Genomic DNA, 16,514 nt, shown 5'->3' with positions numbered 1-16,514 from the left:
TCAGATGAACCTATACATATAAATTCGAATTTATTATTCACATTATCCCCAATTGATAATACCGAATTAGGACACAGAAGACAAGGTCAAATAGGAACTAATAGTATTAAAAGAAGCTTACAATTATTCCAACTCCTTTAAACATCACACTTAAATACTGAAGAAATCGATAAACTAAAAGAAATTTGTAATCAATATGCCGATATATTCCATTTACCAGACGATGAATTGACCTCAACAGAAGTCATCCAACACAAAATTCAAACAACAACTTCGCAACTGATTAGTGTCAAATCTTATAGATTCCCGGAAGTACATAGGGAAGAAGTAAAGTCTCAAATAATGAAAATGTTAAGCCAAAACATTATCCGACCCTCAAAATCTCCATGGTCATCACCTATTTGGATTGTACCAAAGAAATTAGATTCATCTGGACAAAGAAAATGGAGGATTGTAATAGACTATAGGAAACTAAATGATATAACGATTGGAGAAAGTTATCCAATCCCTCAAATTAGCGAAATATTAGACCAATTAGGCCAAAGTAAATATTTTTCGACGCTAGACTTAGCATCCAGGTTTCATCAAATAGATATGAACCCTAAAGATGCACCCAAAACAGCATTTAGTGTACCACAAGGTCATTTCGAATTTAATCGAATGCCCTTTGGTCTTAAAAATGCTCCTGCAACATTCCAGAGAACAACGAACACTGTCCTATCTGGGTTACAGGGTATACATTGTTTTGTGTACCTGGATGATATTGTTGTCTACTTTCACGACCTGTCTTCCCATATCGAGAAACTATATCTAATTTTCGAAAGATTAAGAAACTTTAACCTCAAACTACAGCCCGAAAAATGCGAGTTTCATCGCAAAGAAGTCGCATACTCAGGTCACATAATTAGTGACAAAGGAATTAAACCTAACCCTGATAAAATTAAAGCTGTCATGCAGTTCCCTGTGCCGCAATGTCCTAAAGATATCAAGTCTTTTCTTGGTCTAGCTTCTTATTATCGTCGTTTTATTCCAGAATTTTCAAAATATGCTAAATCATTAACAAATCTCCTCGAGAAAGATGTCCCTTTTAATTGAACAAATAGTCAACAATTAGCTTTTGAACAACTTAAAGAAAAACTAGTCACAGCTCCGATTCTTATATATCCAGATTTCACATAACTGTTCCTTTTAACTTGTGATGCATCTAATTATGCCATCTCAGCCGTTCTGTCACAAGGCGATGTGGGTAAAGATAGACCCATCGCTTATGCATCCCGAACATTAAATAAGGCAGAATGTAATTACAGTGTTACCGAGAAGGAATGTTTAGGAATCCTCTATGGCACAAAGACCTTCCGTCCCTATCTGTTTGGTAGTCGGTTTACGGTAATCACATACCATAAGCCTCTGAATTGGCTTTTCAACAGCAAAAACCCCGGATCGAGGTTAGTACATTGGCGTCTAAAATTAGAAGAATACGGCTATGAAATTCAATATAAAAAGGGTAAAATGAATTTCAAACGCAGATGCACTCTCGAGATATCCAGTTAACCCTGTACAAGAACAAAATAATCAAAATCCTACAGCTGATTTTAATAGACCTGAAAACTTTCCTGAAACTATTGATTCACCTGACAACCTTGACTTACCAGATGACTTTATACTCCCTGAAGATTTAGAACTGCCGTAGGATTTTAATATTCCCACTCCGCCATCTATCGATAGTAATGTTAGCAATGACGACACATACTCCAAATGCTTGAAAACTTTAAATAATAGATTATTAAAATTTAATACTAAAATTGACGAATATAACGAAAGTCTATTAAGAACAAAAATTAAACATGTAGTCATACCTACTTCTATTGACCTCGAGCATCAAATCATTACGTTGCAGATATTATTGGAAACTTATCGGAGTCTACAGAATTTCTATCTAAAGAAAGAACCTTACACTCATTTGTAACGTTTCAAAAAGATAATACAAATTATTATTTATTATTCGTTAAAGTATACCATTATGAAAAGAATACGTATGAAGAAGCTTAATTAATCTAAAAACCGAATTTATTTCTTTAGTATAACTGTAAAACCTGTAAGGTCAGGTTTTAACTGAATTAATGACCCTTGCTGTAATGAAATGAAATTTAAATCCCAAGAACCAAAATTAACACCAATAAAATTAATTGAGGCAAAGGAAAAACTTACAAATATCGCATATGACCAATTTATGACAGATATCGATAAAATAATAAATGAGCCTAATCCACTTGTCAAATATGATTCACATTATCGATTATCCTATACTTACATACTGTTTGTTTTAATTTTAATTTTTATATGTTTTAAAATTTACCAGAAATTTGGAAATTGTTCTAACTTTAAATTAAAAGCAACAAATCCCGATGCAACAATCGGACCCAGTCAGGAAACAGATGAAATACCAATTCCAAAACTCAGGATAATTGCCTGAAACTTAGCATTAAAATGTAAGTTTCATCTTATGGGGGGGGGGGGCTGTTACATTCCTGTACTGTAGGGATTAATAATGAGTAAGTGCTTCATCAGCACCTTTAACTCCGGAGATTCATTCTATAGTAAAGTTCGAGTTCAATTCGGATCTGATCGCGGAATCATTTAACACTTGCCGAATTTCTCATGTCTAAGTTGTCATACATTTATTATATTATAAATTAATTATCGTAATAAATAAATTCTTTTTTAAAATTTTTTTAACTGTTCCAATGATAACAGATCGCTATCAGGTGTACATGATAACAACCGGGACCGACGGCTTAACGTGCTCTCCGAGGCACGGTGGGGAGACCCACAAGGACTGCACAAACACCCAGATCACGTCAAACATCTGTATGGCTAATACAAATGTTTGTCATGTGCGGGGATCAAACCCACAACCGTCAGCGCAACAGCTACAAATCAGTGCCATAACCGTTGCGCCAACGCGTTTTCATTTCGCGCCAATTAATTTTGTAAGAATCGTTAATGTATTATTATAAGTAAGTATTATTACTGCGCTTTTGTTAAGAATAACAAAAATAATAAATACTCTGTATTGTATACCGTAAAGAAACAAGAGAGAATGTCACGGTATTCTGAGTTAAAAATTAACCAAGTTTATGGCATATTTCAGTAGGAACCAACCCGCAGTGGAACAGCTTGGTGGATTAAGCTTCAATTCTTCTCCTGCATGGAGAAAGAGGTCTATGCCCAGCTGTGGGATGTTACAGGCGGCCCACCTGATGGTATGCTGTTACCTGTAAACTGTGGTCGCGTTTATAACACAGTCACATCGTAAGCGCGTTGCCCACCCTACTCTCGTACATACCCAGGAGCTCTTTACCTTACTTACCACAGGAACACAACACTGCTCGAAGTATTCTTCGGCAGTAATCTTTTATAAAAGTTGAGCTACTGTCCCAATCGATGTGCAGGATATGTGGATATGGCCTACTTCAATAAATTAAAACAGAGTATCCGTATTCAGTAATATTGTACTCGTATAAGAGATTTAGAAAAACTTCTTCATAATTTTTAACCGACTTCAAAAAAGTAGGAGGTTACTCAATTCGACCGTATTTTTATATATGTTCGGGGATAACTTCGTCGTTTATGAACCGATTTTGATAATTGTTTTTTTTTTTTTTTGGTGGAAAGAAGATATCCCTAGTTTAGTACCATGATAAGGAAACCAGGATCTGATGATGGGATCCCAGAGAAATCGAGGGTATCTCGAAAATCCGCATAACTTTTTACTGGGTGTACCGATTTTGATAATTTTTAATTTAATCGAAAGCCGATGTTTATCATCACTTTTGAATTTCATCGAGATCTGATAACAACTTTTGGAGTAATCTTTGATAATGCGTATTTGACTAATTTTTCGTCTACTTACGTTGTATTACTTCTCGATATAATTGAAGTCAGTTTTTTTTGTCTGCCTGTAAACACAATTATTTATCACTTATTGTGTTAGAGATCGATAATCCGACATACGTGCTGTGTGGCTACGGCACTAAAGAATTTAGCCACCCCCTCTTTTCCCGTGGGCGTCGTAAGAAGCGACTAAGAGATAACAAGGTTCCACAACCACCTTGGAACTTAAGAAGCCGACCGACGGCGGGATAACCATCCAACTGCTAGCTTTGAAATACACAGGCCGAAGACGGCAGCAGCGTCTTCGGTGCGACAAAGCCAGTACTGCGGTCACCAACCCGCCTGCCCAGCGTGGTGACTATGGGCAAAACACATGAGTTCACGTTATTTTTGGCGTAAACTTGTGGAGGCCTATGTCCAGCAGTGGACTGTATAGGCTGTAATGATGAATCCGACATAAAGTGGTCTAATGGTAGGGGATTTTGGTAGTGATTCGAGTGATCCGGGATAACATAATGGGGTTAGCCTTACACCTTATAAAGTAGGTACTCCAACCATACTTAAGCTCTCTGCAAAGTGGTGAACGCCTTTTTTTACGTGGGGAAAATCCATAATGGATACCCTCCAGCGCGGGGGCACCAGAGGGTTATGTCAGACTCCTACTGACTAAAAAACCACGACATGTGAGCAGTCGTGCGCCTGGGTGGGGCGAGATGGGGTCGCGCTAGCATTCACCACCTCGCCCCGGCGGTAGGCCCGGGCAAAACTTCCGGGCCCCGGCACAAATAGTATCGAACGCCTAGGACAACCTATAAGATTAGTAAATTAAATCTATTGTTAGAAAATTCGAACGTGTCAAATTACTATGCTGCACTATCTCCCAAAATTTGACAACCGTTAGTGTGGAGCATCTTTGATCTGACCGCCTAAAAAGTCTATCACTTACACGGCAGATTAATATTTTTCCGTTATCAGTAACACTACGTAGGGCTCATATAGGTACTATTAATATTTGACGTGCTCTAACCTCAAACCTATTTCTTCGTGACTGACTAAACTATAAGCAAGTTACTTTACTCTTTGGACTAAACGCTCTCCCCACCTCTGAAAGGGTGTACATAAACTAAACTTTTATTTTCTTTTTAGTACCTAAACGAAGCTCGAATAAATCCACATTTAGCTTCCTGGCTTCCACTACCATAATAAGTAGCATACCACCCGAACACGATACTCTCTTTTCAAAATTAAAACTTTTATTTTTTATATGTATTAAATATTTAAAAAGGTTTTTTTTTGTTGATGTTACGGTCGAAAATTTTGAAGTTAAGGATGAGTATTATTTAGAAAAGTTTTTTTCAAATAGTTCTGGCCAATGGCCATTCGACGGCAATGCTTGTAAGGGTATACAGTTAATTATCTAAAAAATAACTTTAGATACCTATTAATCAAAATATTTCTGTAATATTTTTTGGAAGAAAGAATAAACAAATACATTTATCCACTACAGGCTGTTGCATGTTTATAATATACTATCAAATAAAGTGGTTAAGGGCTATATTTGTGTCATTTAAATGATTGGCATGATCTCCTAAAAAAAATGAGTTATTAACTTTTTATCGATGTATTGTACCGTTCTGTATTTCATTAAATTCAGCAAGATTCCGAAAAATATTGCGACTACCACAGACGACAATAAATACTTACAAAATTATTGCAACCTCAGATCAACAAGTATTATAAACTCAAACTATTTTTGTACTAAGAAGAAGGCTTAACGGTTCTATCGTAGTTAATTACACTGCAAAATCAAATCCATACAATATTTGGTAATTAATGAGGATATTAATAGTAGTATTAAAATAATTATTTATTTTTACTAAAACTTATTGAAAGAAAACGATGAAAATGCTCTTTTTAGTGTTATTTTTTGAAACTAACGCTCTTATACAAACTTTGGCAGTGATTCAAAGAGCCTTTGTTTAGGAAACGAAACACAACCTATTTGTACTGTCAAGTCTGTCATTCTGACATTCTATGAGATTAAGAATTTCAAAGTTTTGACAGTTAGAGAATTTCGCGCTCCTACATTTCCAGATAAACGAAAATCATTCAAAAATACTACTACTTGTATGTTAAAAGTATTAAACGATAAATATAGTAACAAAATGAGTGACGACGATGTTAGTATAATGGAGGTTGATGAGGTGGAACCGACACCAAAAAAGCTGATTGGAGGTCCAAGTAAATCGACGTCTAATTTGCCGTGGATAGAAAAATATCGACCTCAAACGTTCGCTGATATTGTAGGCAATGAGGACACCGTGTCGCGGTTGTCTGTTTTCGCCCGCACTGGGAATGCTCCAAACATAATCATCGCCGGTCCGCCTGGTGTCGGCAAAACGACCACAATTCTCTGTTTGGCGCGAGCACTGCTCGGATCCGCATTTAAAGAGGCCGTGCTTGAACTCAACGCTTCTAATGATCGCGGTATCGATGTCGTCCGCAACAAAATCAAAATGTTTGCCCAGCAGAAAGTTAGTATGACCAGCTGCTATACTTTATAATACTAAAAAATTATTGATTACTCTTGTAATCTCACTATATATCTAATCAAAATCAAAAACAGCTTAATTCAAATAGGCTTCAAAAGCACCTTCAAATTGTCATTTATTTTTAATATATTAAACAAGGTCAGTAAACAAGCGTACGGCTCACCTGATGATAAGCTGTTACTGTAGCTTATAGACGCCTGCAACACCAGAAGCATTGCAAGCGCGTTGCCTACCCAATCCCCCCCCAAGAGCTCTGGTCTCCTTACCAACAGGAACAATACTGTTTGAAAACAGTACTAAATAGCTACGGTCTTCTGTAAGGCTGAGGTATTACCCCCAGTGGGGCTGCTCTTTATTTTGAGCAGGAAATTCTTGCTGTGCCTTACCTCAGTTTTACAAATTATTTTTAAAAGTGAAGCTACCACCTTTGAAATGCAGACTATGCAGAAAACCCGGCAAAAAACTCCACTGTTACTTTTTTATTTTTTAAGTTTTAAGCTGTTTTTATAAAAATGTAGTAATATTTTGTATGTGTCACTAAGTCTACACATCTTTATCATTTATGTAATCCTGCACCAAATAAAGCTTTAGCTCTTAATTTCTTTTTAATATGAACTTTAAATCTATGTTCTGTAATACATGTTCAAAATTGTTGTGGGATTTTATTATACAAGCAAATACCATAACCCAAAAAGAAGACGTATTCTTTGCAAAGTCAGAAACTTAGAGTTACAGTTTTGTTATTCCTTCTCGTGTTTATACTGCAATTATTACTCTTTATAAGAGTAACAATCATGTGTGGGGATCGACCCAGCAACCGCCAGCGCAATATTTACAAACCAGTGCTGTTGCTGTTGTGCCAATGCTTCGTCTTTATTAGTAAATAATTACTGCATAACTCAAAATCACACAGTTTAATGATGAAATAAAATGAGTTAATTTATTTCTATGTAAACTACTATCTATACATATATATAAAAATGAATGTTATCTGTATGTCCTTTATAGAATCGTAAACTATGTATTTGATCTTGTCATGATCTTCAGCAAAGTGTTGTGCATGAGGTTTCTGAGTTGGTTGGAGAGGGAACAAAAAAATAAAATAAAAAAAGCATAGCAATACACGCAGGGTACAGAATATAATAGAATATTTCTTATTTCTTTATTTTAGAATTTATACTGAAACTCCAGTCTAAAATGATTATAGCTATTGTCTATAACGAGAAGTGGTATATATTTTGTAATTTAATAAATGGTATAATAATGTAGGTAACTCTGCCTGCGGGGCGACACAAAATAGTGATACTAGACGAGGCAGACAGCATGACTGATGGTGCGCAGCAGGCACTGCGGCGGACGATGGAGCTCTACTCGAGCACAACGCGATTTGCTCTTGCTGCCAACAACAGTGAAAAGATTATTGAACCAATACAATCCCGCTGCGCCGTACTGCGGTACACCAGGCTCACAGATGCCCAGATATTGGCCAAGGTTCCTTCATGTTTTGTTATGTTTTACCTTTTGTATTGAGTCATATTTATACATTGCTAACAAACGTAACTTAAAAGTATGTGTAGATGTGGATGTAGACATTTATTATTTATTATACACAGTATTTAAGATAAAAGCAGTAGCAGTATTTTAATTGAATGCTTTACTGAAAAGTTACCGACTTGCTTGTCTATCGCCTTTCCATAATATGAGACCCATTATCTTGAGTGGTTACTTTTTAAATGTTTATCTTTAGATATAAATTGTTTTTATTTAAGTTATTATTAAAACACATTTTAATTTTCCATAGTATTAGATGTCATTGGTAATTATCATTTATTTCAACTGACTGCCTGAATAAACAATAATAGATAAATGAGTATTAGCCTGAGCTCATTTTTCTTCCAGGTGATTGAGGTATGTGAAAAGGAGCAGTTGTCTTACACAGAAGAGGGCGTAAATGCCATAGTGTTTACAGCACAAGGTGACCTGCGCTCCGCCCTGAACAACCTGCAGGCCACGGCGCAGGGGTTCGCGCACGTCAGCCCCGACAACGTGTTCAAGGTGTGCGACGAGCCACACCCTATGCTCGTACGTGGCATGCTCGAGTCTTGTATTCGCCAAGATATTCACGAGGCTTACAAGGTTTGTGCACGAGAAGCATGTGATCAGTTACTATAATTATACGTTACGTTTGCTTAACAAAAATCACATGAGGGCCCAGCAGGATATATCTAAAATAAAAATAAAAAAATTGAGCAAAATAAAAACTATCTCGCTCAAGATCTGGAGTGACCCGCTAATACCCTAGAGTAGTAGCTAAATATCACTGTTCTTATTTAATTTCATGTACCTGTGATGAGTTAGGTGGAGTTCGGCGATGTTTCTGGTGTCGCAGGCGTCAATAGGCTAGTGTAATCGCTTACCATCATGTGGGCTGTACCTAGCTGTACAAATAAAATATGTGGCAGGTGATAGCCAAGCTGTGCAAGCTGGGCTACGCGGCGGAGGACATCGTCGGCAACGTGTTCCGCGTGTGCAAGACGCTGGACGTGGACGAGGACGTGAAGCTGGCGCTCATCCGCGAGGTGGGGCGCACGCACCTGCGCGTGGCGGACGGGCTCGCCTCGCCGCTGCAGCTGGCGGCGCTGCTGGCGCGCGCCTGCCGCGCCGCCGCGCGCCGCCCGCCCGACTGGTAGCGCCGCCCGCCCACTGGTGGCGCCGCCCGCCCACTGGTGGCGCCGCCCGCCCACTGGTAGCGCCGCCGGCCGGCTGGGGGCGTCGCGCACTGTACGCGCTGCACGGTGTAGAGTGGACGAGGTCTCCAGTGCGAGTTGTGTGACTTTAATGATTAATTCGATTTTGGTGTAAATATATTTTGTATGTTTAAAGGTAGTATTTCATTATCTTTTGCTCAAACATTTATAAATGCTACTACTTACTGAAACTCATCTTTTTAGTAGTACTGTTACGGTTCAGACAATTTTTAAAAACTAATAGCAACTGGTGAAAATTGAAAAATAAAACATGTTCGTATAAAATATATATTTCACATTTCAATAAAAAAATTAAAACAAAAGAATGTTATAAATGATAATGTATAAAATATAACAATATTAGATTCAATTATATTCACAATAATATCCATACATCAAACTTAAACATTATCATATAATATTTTATATAATTTCATCAAACTGGAATGTGTCCATAACTGTATCACCGTGCGCTGGCGATCAGCTTGTTGTGCTCGCCCATCAGACTCTGGAAATTATAATTAAATTTATAATATATACAATTTTTAGCAAAAAAAAAAATGAGTTAAATGAGTAATTTCATTGGAAACAAGAACATTGCACGGGATAATTACAACCGCTACTACTAACGTTATGTTTGTATTTTTAAGCTCATTAGAATGGCCAGATAATTAGAATAATAAACTGGTTAGAATATTCGTACGAGATGAGGGTTATGTGTGTCAGTAGGACATGTTCAGGCTATTTCTTTATAAATTCAAACTGTCGCTATTTATAATGCGACAATTTTAAGTCTACATAATAATTTGATTCTATATGGCATACAGTTTTTATATTGTTTTTACACGTTCGTTGCAATTTTTATATTGTTTTTACACGTTCGTTGGCTGGGCTGAGGCCGTCCCAGTGCGGGCAGCGAGGTACCTGCGTCAGTGCAGCACGTGCTGCTGCTTCACCGGCGCGCTCGCGATCATCTTCTGGTGCTCGCCGCTCAGCGCCTGCCACACACACTCGCTCAAACCCTCATTTTACATTTCTCATGTGCATCTAACTCTACTAAAGTACCCAAACGTAGCCAAGAGAGAATTCTGCCACTCCAGTGGATATGAGTCATATCAAATAAAATTTTTCATCTCCAAGTACCTACTTATAAAACTATATACTGTGAGGAAGTCGTCGGAGCTTGGTGGTGGAGTTGAAAAACTTTATTCATATAAAATTCAGGCTTGAATCGTTTATTCCAGTTTCCTCTCATGCGAACCACACGTGCAAGCACCCTGAGAGTATTCATGCATATGACGTCACCTCCTAGTGTATTGTTTAAAGCTTGCGAGGTGTTAAGGTGGACGACCGACGACCAGCACTCCGAGATTAGCAATCTGCAAGGCATTAACTTCCTCCACCGAAAGTGTATAAGCGTCCCTATAACAAACAAGGAGCCGTCGCATCCTTGGTGTAACATGTGTGTATGGCTCAATACTGTGCTCGATTGTTTATGGTGGACAGTATAACAAGCCACAACAGGCCCGTGAGACCGGGAGCAGTGCGATACGTACTTTGAAGTACTTGACGGTCTTGACGCGCAGCTCGAGCGTGGCGTCCTCGTCGCACACGAACAGCGTCTGCGGGTGCTGCTGGAAGGCCGACACCGTCCACATGTGGTTCACGCCCTCCTCCACCGCCTTGGCCAGCGCCAGCGCCTTGTGCACGCCCGTGATCAAGATCATCACCTGCACACGTCGACATTAATCTAATAAACGGATAGACAATCGAGGAGTTCTCTTGTATTAGTTCAGTCGACTTTATTTTCGTAAACAGTCGTGCTCGTGAGTGCTCTTTAGGTCAGGACGTCGTGATTGCGTGCGTTAGCGATTTCGTGACGCCCTACTATATTGACGAGGACACCGCTGGGTCTTAGTGGGTAGTCTAGTCGTAGATCGTGTCGGGAGTCCCACACTCCCGTCGCCGTTATCGGCAGGATCAGTACGTAAAAGCATTTCCCATTCCCAGGATAAGAAAAGGTGGTGCCACCACTTTGGTGGACACCTCAAAAATATATATAATAAGGGGTAAAGTGAAGCGCACCTCTTGGGCGTCCATGACGGTGCCGACGCCGACGGTGAGCGCCTGGCGCGGCACCTTGGAGATGTCGTTGCCGAAGAAGCGCTTGTTGGCCTCCAGCGTGTCGTAGGCCAGCGTCTTGACGCGCGTGCGCGACACCAGCGACGAGCCCGGCTCGTTGAACGCGATGTGCCCGTCCGGCCCGATGCCTACGCGACCAAACGCTCACTTTTTACTCTTTTTCACACTAGCAACTAATTGTGTCAATGCTGGCAAGTTTAATATCAAGCCTTTAGTTATTATAATTAAAAAAAAAAATTGCTGTCTCATTCACTCCCATAAGAGTCAAATTCAGAAATTTTATTAGTGTTAATTCGCTAATGATAATGTTTCAAAAATAATTAATTTGTCGACCCTCATGTTCCTACACACAGTAACGACCAGTATTAAGACATCATATGACGTAATTAAAGAACCCACTACTGACCACCGATGAAGAGACGGACCCCGCCGGCCTCCTTGATGAGGTTCTCGAAGCGCTGGCACTCCGCCACGAGGTTCGGCGCGTTCCCGTCCAGCACGTGCGCGTGCGCGGGGTCGATGTCGATGTGCTTGAAGAACTCGTTCCACATGTAGTAGTGGTACGACTCGGGGTGGTCGCGCGGGAGTCCTGGATGGAACGGGACCGATAAATTAATCATCAAGATAAGAACATTTGCTATTTCATATCATCGACTTCGTCAGCGTTCAATGTAGTACAATAAACCGTTGAATGTTTTAGTTTTATTGCATTCATTTTCATTTTATACTTTAAGATGGAATAGACACAAAAAACGACAGATTTATCCACAAGTAACAAAAATAATTGTGTTTGATCGCAAACGAAAAAAAACCGATTCGACAAGTAATATGGACGTAAGTAGACGCAAAGATTAACAAACGTACTACTCGTTACTACGATTTTTGAGAGTTTCCCTCGATTTATCTGGGATTCCATCATCGGATCTTGGTTTCCTTATCATGGTACCACACTTGGGATATCTCCTTTCCAAGAAAAAAAGAATTATCAAAATCGGTTTAAAAACGACGAAGTTATCCCCCAAACATAATTAAATATATATATATATATATATACATGATCGAATTGAGTAGTCTCTTCCTTTTTTGGAGTCGGTTAAAAATGCAGCTTAGCAAGTAAATGAATTAAAAATAATAACAGAAAAAAAGGCCGGAATTTTTTTGACTATATTCAAAATAAAATTATTTTATTTTGTGTTGAAAATGCTTATTTTTCTCTAAGCCCTTCTTCATTTTGCGTTACTCTCAATAAATTTGAAAGAAAAAAGTTTTTTGATTCTCACTGTATGGCGCCAAAGTTTCACCATTTTAATTTCCTAAAGTTAGTGAAACGACCATTGAGGTTTTTTATATTTCGAAAAAAAAACGAGAAGTCAGAAGTGCAATGACACCTCACGGTTACAAATTAAATAGATCTAAGTGCTATTCCAGTGCGAAAAACTTAATCATTTAATATCGTTTAGTTTAATGGCTTGCGATGGTCCCAAAGAGTAGAGATGATATCGCTAGTCACATCTTCGGTCGGGTAAAAGAAAGTTACTTTAATTCCTTCTATTGCAGTTACAAGCAGTAGAAGTGAAGTCGTCGAACACTAACCGACGTATTCGTCCATATTAAAAGTGGTGACGTATTTGAAGGAAATGCGGCCCTCCTTGTAGAAGTCGATGAGGCGGCGGTACATGCCAAGCGGCGTGCCGCCGGTGGGCAGGCCCAGCACGAACCGGCGGTCGGGCCCCGGCGCGAACTCCGTGATGCGTTGTAACACGAAGCGCGCCGCCCAGTCCGCCACCACCGACGCGTCCTCTAAGATTATGAGCCGCATGCTGGCCACCAACCGATCCACAAACCTGGGGGATTGGATGGTAGAGTTGGCACTTACGATGCTTCTTGTGTTGCGGTTGTATATAAGCTATACGGTTATCGCTTACCATCAGGTAAGCCATAGGCTTATTTGCCGACCTATTTGTATTAAAAAAACAACGCATATTATTAACCTACTCCTTTACATATTGACTCAACAATATCAATAAAGCACGTATTTGCGATTACTGTTGATCGGTATTTAACTGCAAACAACAACCAAGGCTCGGTGATAAGGTGTCGATGTCCTAATTATCGGTATAATATATAATTATAGAAGCGAGGCGGTTTACTTGACTTGATTTACAATAAATTCAGCAATTAATCAAGTATGATGAAAAACAATCAAATGGGATGTCGGAGAGGTCTTAGGTTTAGGAAAAAATATATTTATTACACTATAAAAACAAACAAGAATGCTATATTTCTTATACATATTAAATATAATCATCGTCGTTTCAAAAATCCGCTATATAAACTATTTTTTATTTAGCTCTGCATAAAAACATTACTTAAAAATTTTGTTGGTATGATTATAAGCTTTTTTGTGGTCTATATTAAAAAGTATTTCAGCCATAGCAGTCAATAATTCTGATAATATTATAACTTGTTTGTTTTTATGTAAATTAAAATAGCATGGAGCAATAAAAATCACGAAATGATAAACGAAATAAAATAATAAGCGTGTATTAAGATGTTCTCTGAAGTCAATAACCTTTCGAGTCACTAACCTCTAAAAATCCTTTACCAAAGTTATGCCTTTGCGTAGTTGCACCTTGACGCAATTATATTCGTTAAATACGACTATACTGCAAGAAGTAACTAGGTACTACTAGTATTTATTTATGACAAGTGTTTATAATACTGTGGGAATGCAGTTGCACACAAATGTTTTTTGAAATGTTGGCAGATCGTTCTAATTTTAGAATGGAAGGAGCCAATAAAAAACTATAAAGGACAAAAACAACTAACCAATCACAAAAAGCTGCTAACTTTTACATGTCTTGTGATTGGTTAATTTAAATAATATTACATGATAGTATTACAGTATTGGCTGCCGGCAAACTTATTTACGACTCGTTTGACAGTTGTCAGCCGTCAACATTAAATGACACAATTGTCATTGTTAAGAATGTTGTTCATTGCCAGTTTCAGTTACAGTAAGAATTTTTTCGTTAATTTCCAAAAAATGCTAAGAAATCAAGAAAATAAAACACTCGAATCGGATAAATGATATTTATTTTCTAATTTAATTGTAATTATTACGAGTACCTAAAATATCAAACAACGTAGAACTAAGTCTAACAACGTACCGGCCAAAACCAACAACGTAATTCTAACGGAGTTTCACTCGCTTTTGAATAGAATATTAATGTTAAAATGTGTAATGTTTAAATTACACCGAGAGAGCACAATGACAATAATAAGTAAAATGACCAATTAAGTATTCTTCTATCAATAAAATATTACTGCCACTCATACTGCAAAACAATCTTTTAAAAAAAAATGAGACCTCATTTTAGGCGAAAAAATGTAGAAATAATTGCTCAATAAATTAAATTAATAATTGTGATGGCAGTGTGATTAAAAATATATTTATATAATAAAATATCTGTTCTCAAGTTGCCAAGGCAAACAGATTCTTTTCCACCGTAAAGATTCCATTAGATAACTCAGTCTTTGACAATGTGAACATGTTGTTGACACTGTATACCAGTCTTTCCCACAGATAATGTTAACTGCATGGTTTCGATTTGTGCTTTGTTTAATGTTAACATAATGTATGCCCCCTGTTTCAAGTAGTCTCTTTTATATAAGTGTGGTACTTCACTAACTGTACCTATAAAGTATATTCCTATTAAACAATACTTCAAGAATACTTGTAACATTTCCAAATATTGCAGATATTAAACCTCCTAATAGATTATCAATTTAAGAAAAAACTATAATTATATACATTGACAATGTAATTATATTCATTTTCCTGTTAAATATCTAGTGTTTAAAAAACTATTAAAACAAAAACATTGTTTTGTCCACATTTTTCTAAACAACTCTTACATAATACCTTACTACAATAATTGAGTAATAAACAGGAAGTATAATATTTAGTTGATAAGCAACGGTCAAAAAGAGAAAAAGAGATTTTTGATTTTATAATCATTGGTAATAAAATTTGGATTCGACACTGAATCATAGTAGGACTTAAATATTTCAACTCAAAATATTCTAAGGATTGGCCACTGACCGTGTGTATGTTTAAGAACACATAGTCTTTAATTTCTAGCAAATACCAAAATTACACGTCTTCTATCACAGTTAAGAATGTATAACTTTAACAAATTACGTTCAACAAAGCTGAATGAAAACTGATCGTAATGTAAACAGTACAGTAACTAGGGTTTCTAAGGAGTTTCTTATGCTAGTAATTGTATCTGAAGTCTATTACTGTTATCTAAATATATAATATCAAATGTCAATATGTGCCAAGATTACCGAATCATCTTACGATCTAGGAGCCTGAAGACTTTTGTAATATACAAATCTTTCTCATACAACTTAAAAGGAACTACTATTTAATACGAATTATGAAGAAATAAATTTTCCACATATAATCGTACCTCGGTGCATCACGGTTGTAACCTCTGCTGACGCTACTTTCACATCGCACGCCACACAATAAACTCGCCACTTTTGAGAACTTTCATTGTACAGGCTTGAATTCTCGGTGCAGCACGATTTTAAAGTTAAAACAAATTTAACTTTTTTAGACTCAGACACTTGCGGTTTTTAAGTATAAACGAGTACATACCACGATATAGTTTTTTGAAACGCTGTTGGAAACGCTCAGACAGGATGTTGCAGTTTTGTTAAGAAAAGTGAAACCCACCTTGCCAAAATTTAACTCGAGAGGAACATACTGCCATTTTGGAATTACGCAACAATAAAGACCTTTATGTTCTGTAAGCGGACCAAGGAAATGCGAGTGTGGTGATGAATGTCGATACATAAAGAAAGGTGAATTACAATCCTACGTCAAGAGTGACCAAGAAAACCAATAAGTTAATCCAGGAACATCGGGACATAATTTTGGGATGCAGTAAGTAGCAATCTTTTAAGACCACGCATTATACAGACGCCAAAATTATATGGGCTACCTAAAATTTATAAAATGGGTGTACCACTACGGCCTATATTTAGCCAGATTGATTCGCCTACATATGAACTAGCCAAACATATAACAAGAACGCTGCAACCGCTTGTGGGAAAAACATTCTCCTATGTTAAATACTCTTGACATTTCGTAAAGTTTTACAGGATA

At 37.6% G+C, this 16,514-nt stretch overlaps 2 protein-coding genes across 3 annotated transcripts; one reads left to right on the top strand and one right to left on the bottom strand.

Moving 5' to 3' along the window:
• The first annotated feature begins 6,059 nt into the window (after positions 1 to 6,059).
• LOC123662622 (replication factor C subunit 2) lies at positions 6,060 to 9,136 on the top strand. The gene is made up of 4 exons (XM_045597437.1): positions 6,060 to 6,428; positions 7,716 to 7,937; positions 8,346 to 8,582; positions 8,909 to 9,136. The coding sequence occupies exons 1-4, from the start codon at positions 6,060 to 6,062 to the stop codon at positions 9,134 to 9,136; spliced, it is 1,056 nt and encodes a 351-aa protein (XP_045453393.1).
• Positions 9,137 to 9,519: 383 nt separating this feature from the next.
• On the bottom strand, positions 9,520 to 13,154 carry LOC123662620 (glucosamine-6-phosphate isomerase). 2 transcript variants are annotated; one of them, XM_045597435.1, is made up of 6 exons: positions 12,929 to 13,154; positions 11,742 to 11,924; positions 11,279 to 11,463; positions 10,750 to 10,923; positions 10,118 to 10,191; positions 9,520 to 9,701 (listed from the first exon to the last, which is right to left on the bottom strand). In XM_045597435.1, exons 1-5 carry the CDS (start codon positions 13,152 to 13,154, stop codon positions 10,123 to 10,125), a joined length of 837 nt encoding a protein of 278 aa, XP_045453391.1. In that variant the 3' UTR covers positions 9,520 to 9,701; positions 10,118 to 10,122. The 2 variants fall into 2 exon arrangements, with proteins under 2 accessions (XP_045453391.1, XP_045453392.1); XM_045597436.1 differs by lacking the exon at positions 10,118 to 10,191.
• Positions 13,155 to 16,514: the final 3,360 nt, after the last annotated feature.

Source organism: Melitaea cinxia, chromosome 19, assembly GCF_905220565.1.
Source record: "Melitaea cinxia chromosome 19, ilMelCinx1.1, whole genome shotgun sequence".
Classification (NCBI taxonomy): Eukaryota; Metazoa; Arthropoda; class Insecta; order Lepidoptera; family Nymphalidae; genus Melitaea; species Melitaea cinxia.
This window is presented reverse-complemented; position numbering and strand designations above follow the sequence as displayed.

Excerpts from the sequence above, each read along its gene's own strand:
- LOC123662622 (XM_045597437.1), top strand. The coding sequence starts at position 6,060 with ATGAGTGACGACGATGTTAGTATAATGGAGGTTGATGAGGTGGAACCG. Across the intron at positions 7,938-8,345 it reads ATGCCCAGATATTGGCCAAG|GTGATTGAGGTATGTGAAAA; the intron begins GTTCCTTCATGT and ends TTTTTCTTCCAG. Across the intron at positions 8,583-8,908 it reads ATATTCACGAGGCTTACAAG|GTGATAGCCAAGCTGTGCAA; the intron begins GTTTGTGCACGA and ends AATATGTGGCAG.
- LOC123662620 (XM_045597435.1), bottom strand. The coding sequence starts at position 13,154 with ATGCGGCTCATAATCTTAGAGGACGCGTCGGTGGTGGCGGACTGGGCG. Across the intron at positions 11,925-12,928 it reads TAATATGGACGAATACGTCG|GACTCCCGCGCGACCACCCC; the intron begins GTTAGTGTTCGA and ends CGTTCCATCCAG. Across the intron at positions 11,464-11,741 it reads GGTCCGTCTCTTCATCGGTG|GCATCGGGCCGGACGGGCAC; the intron begins GTCAGTAGTGGG and ends TTGGTCGCGTAG.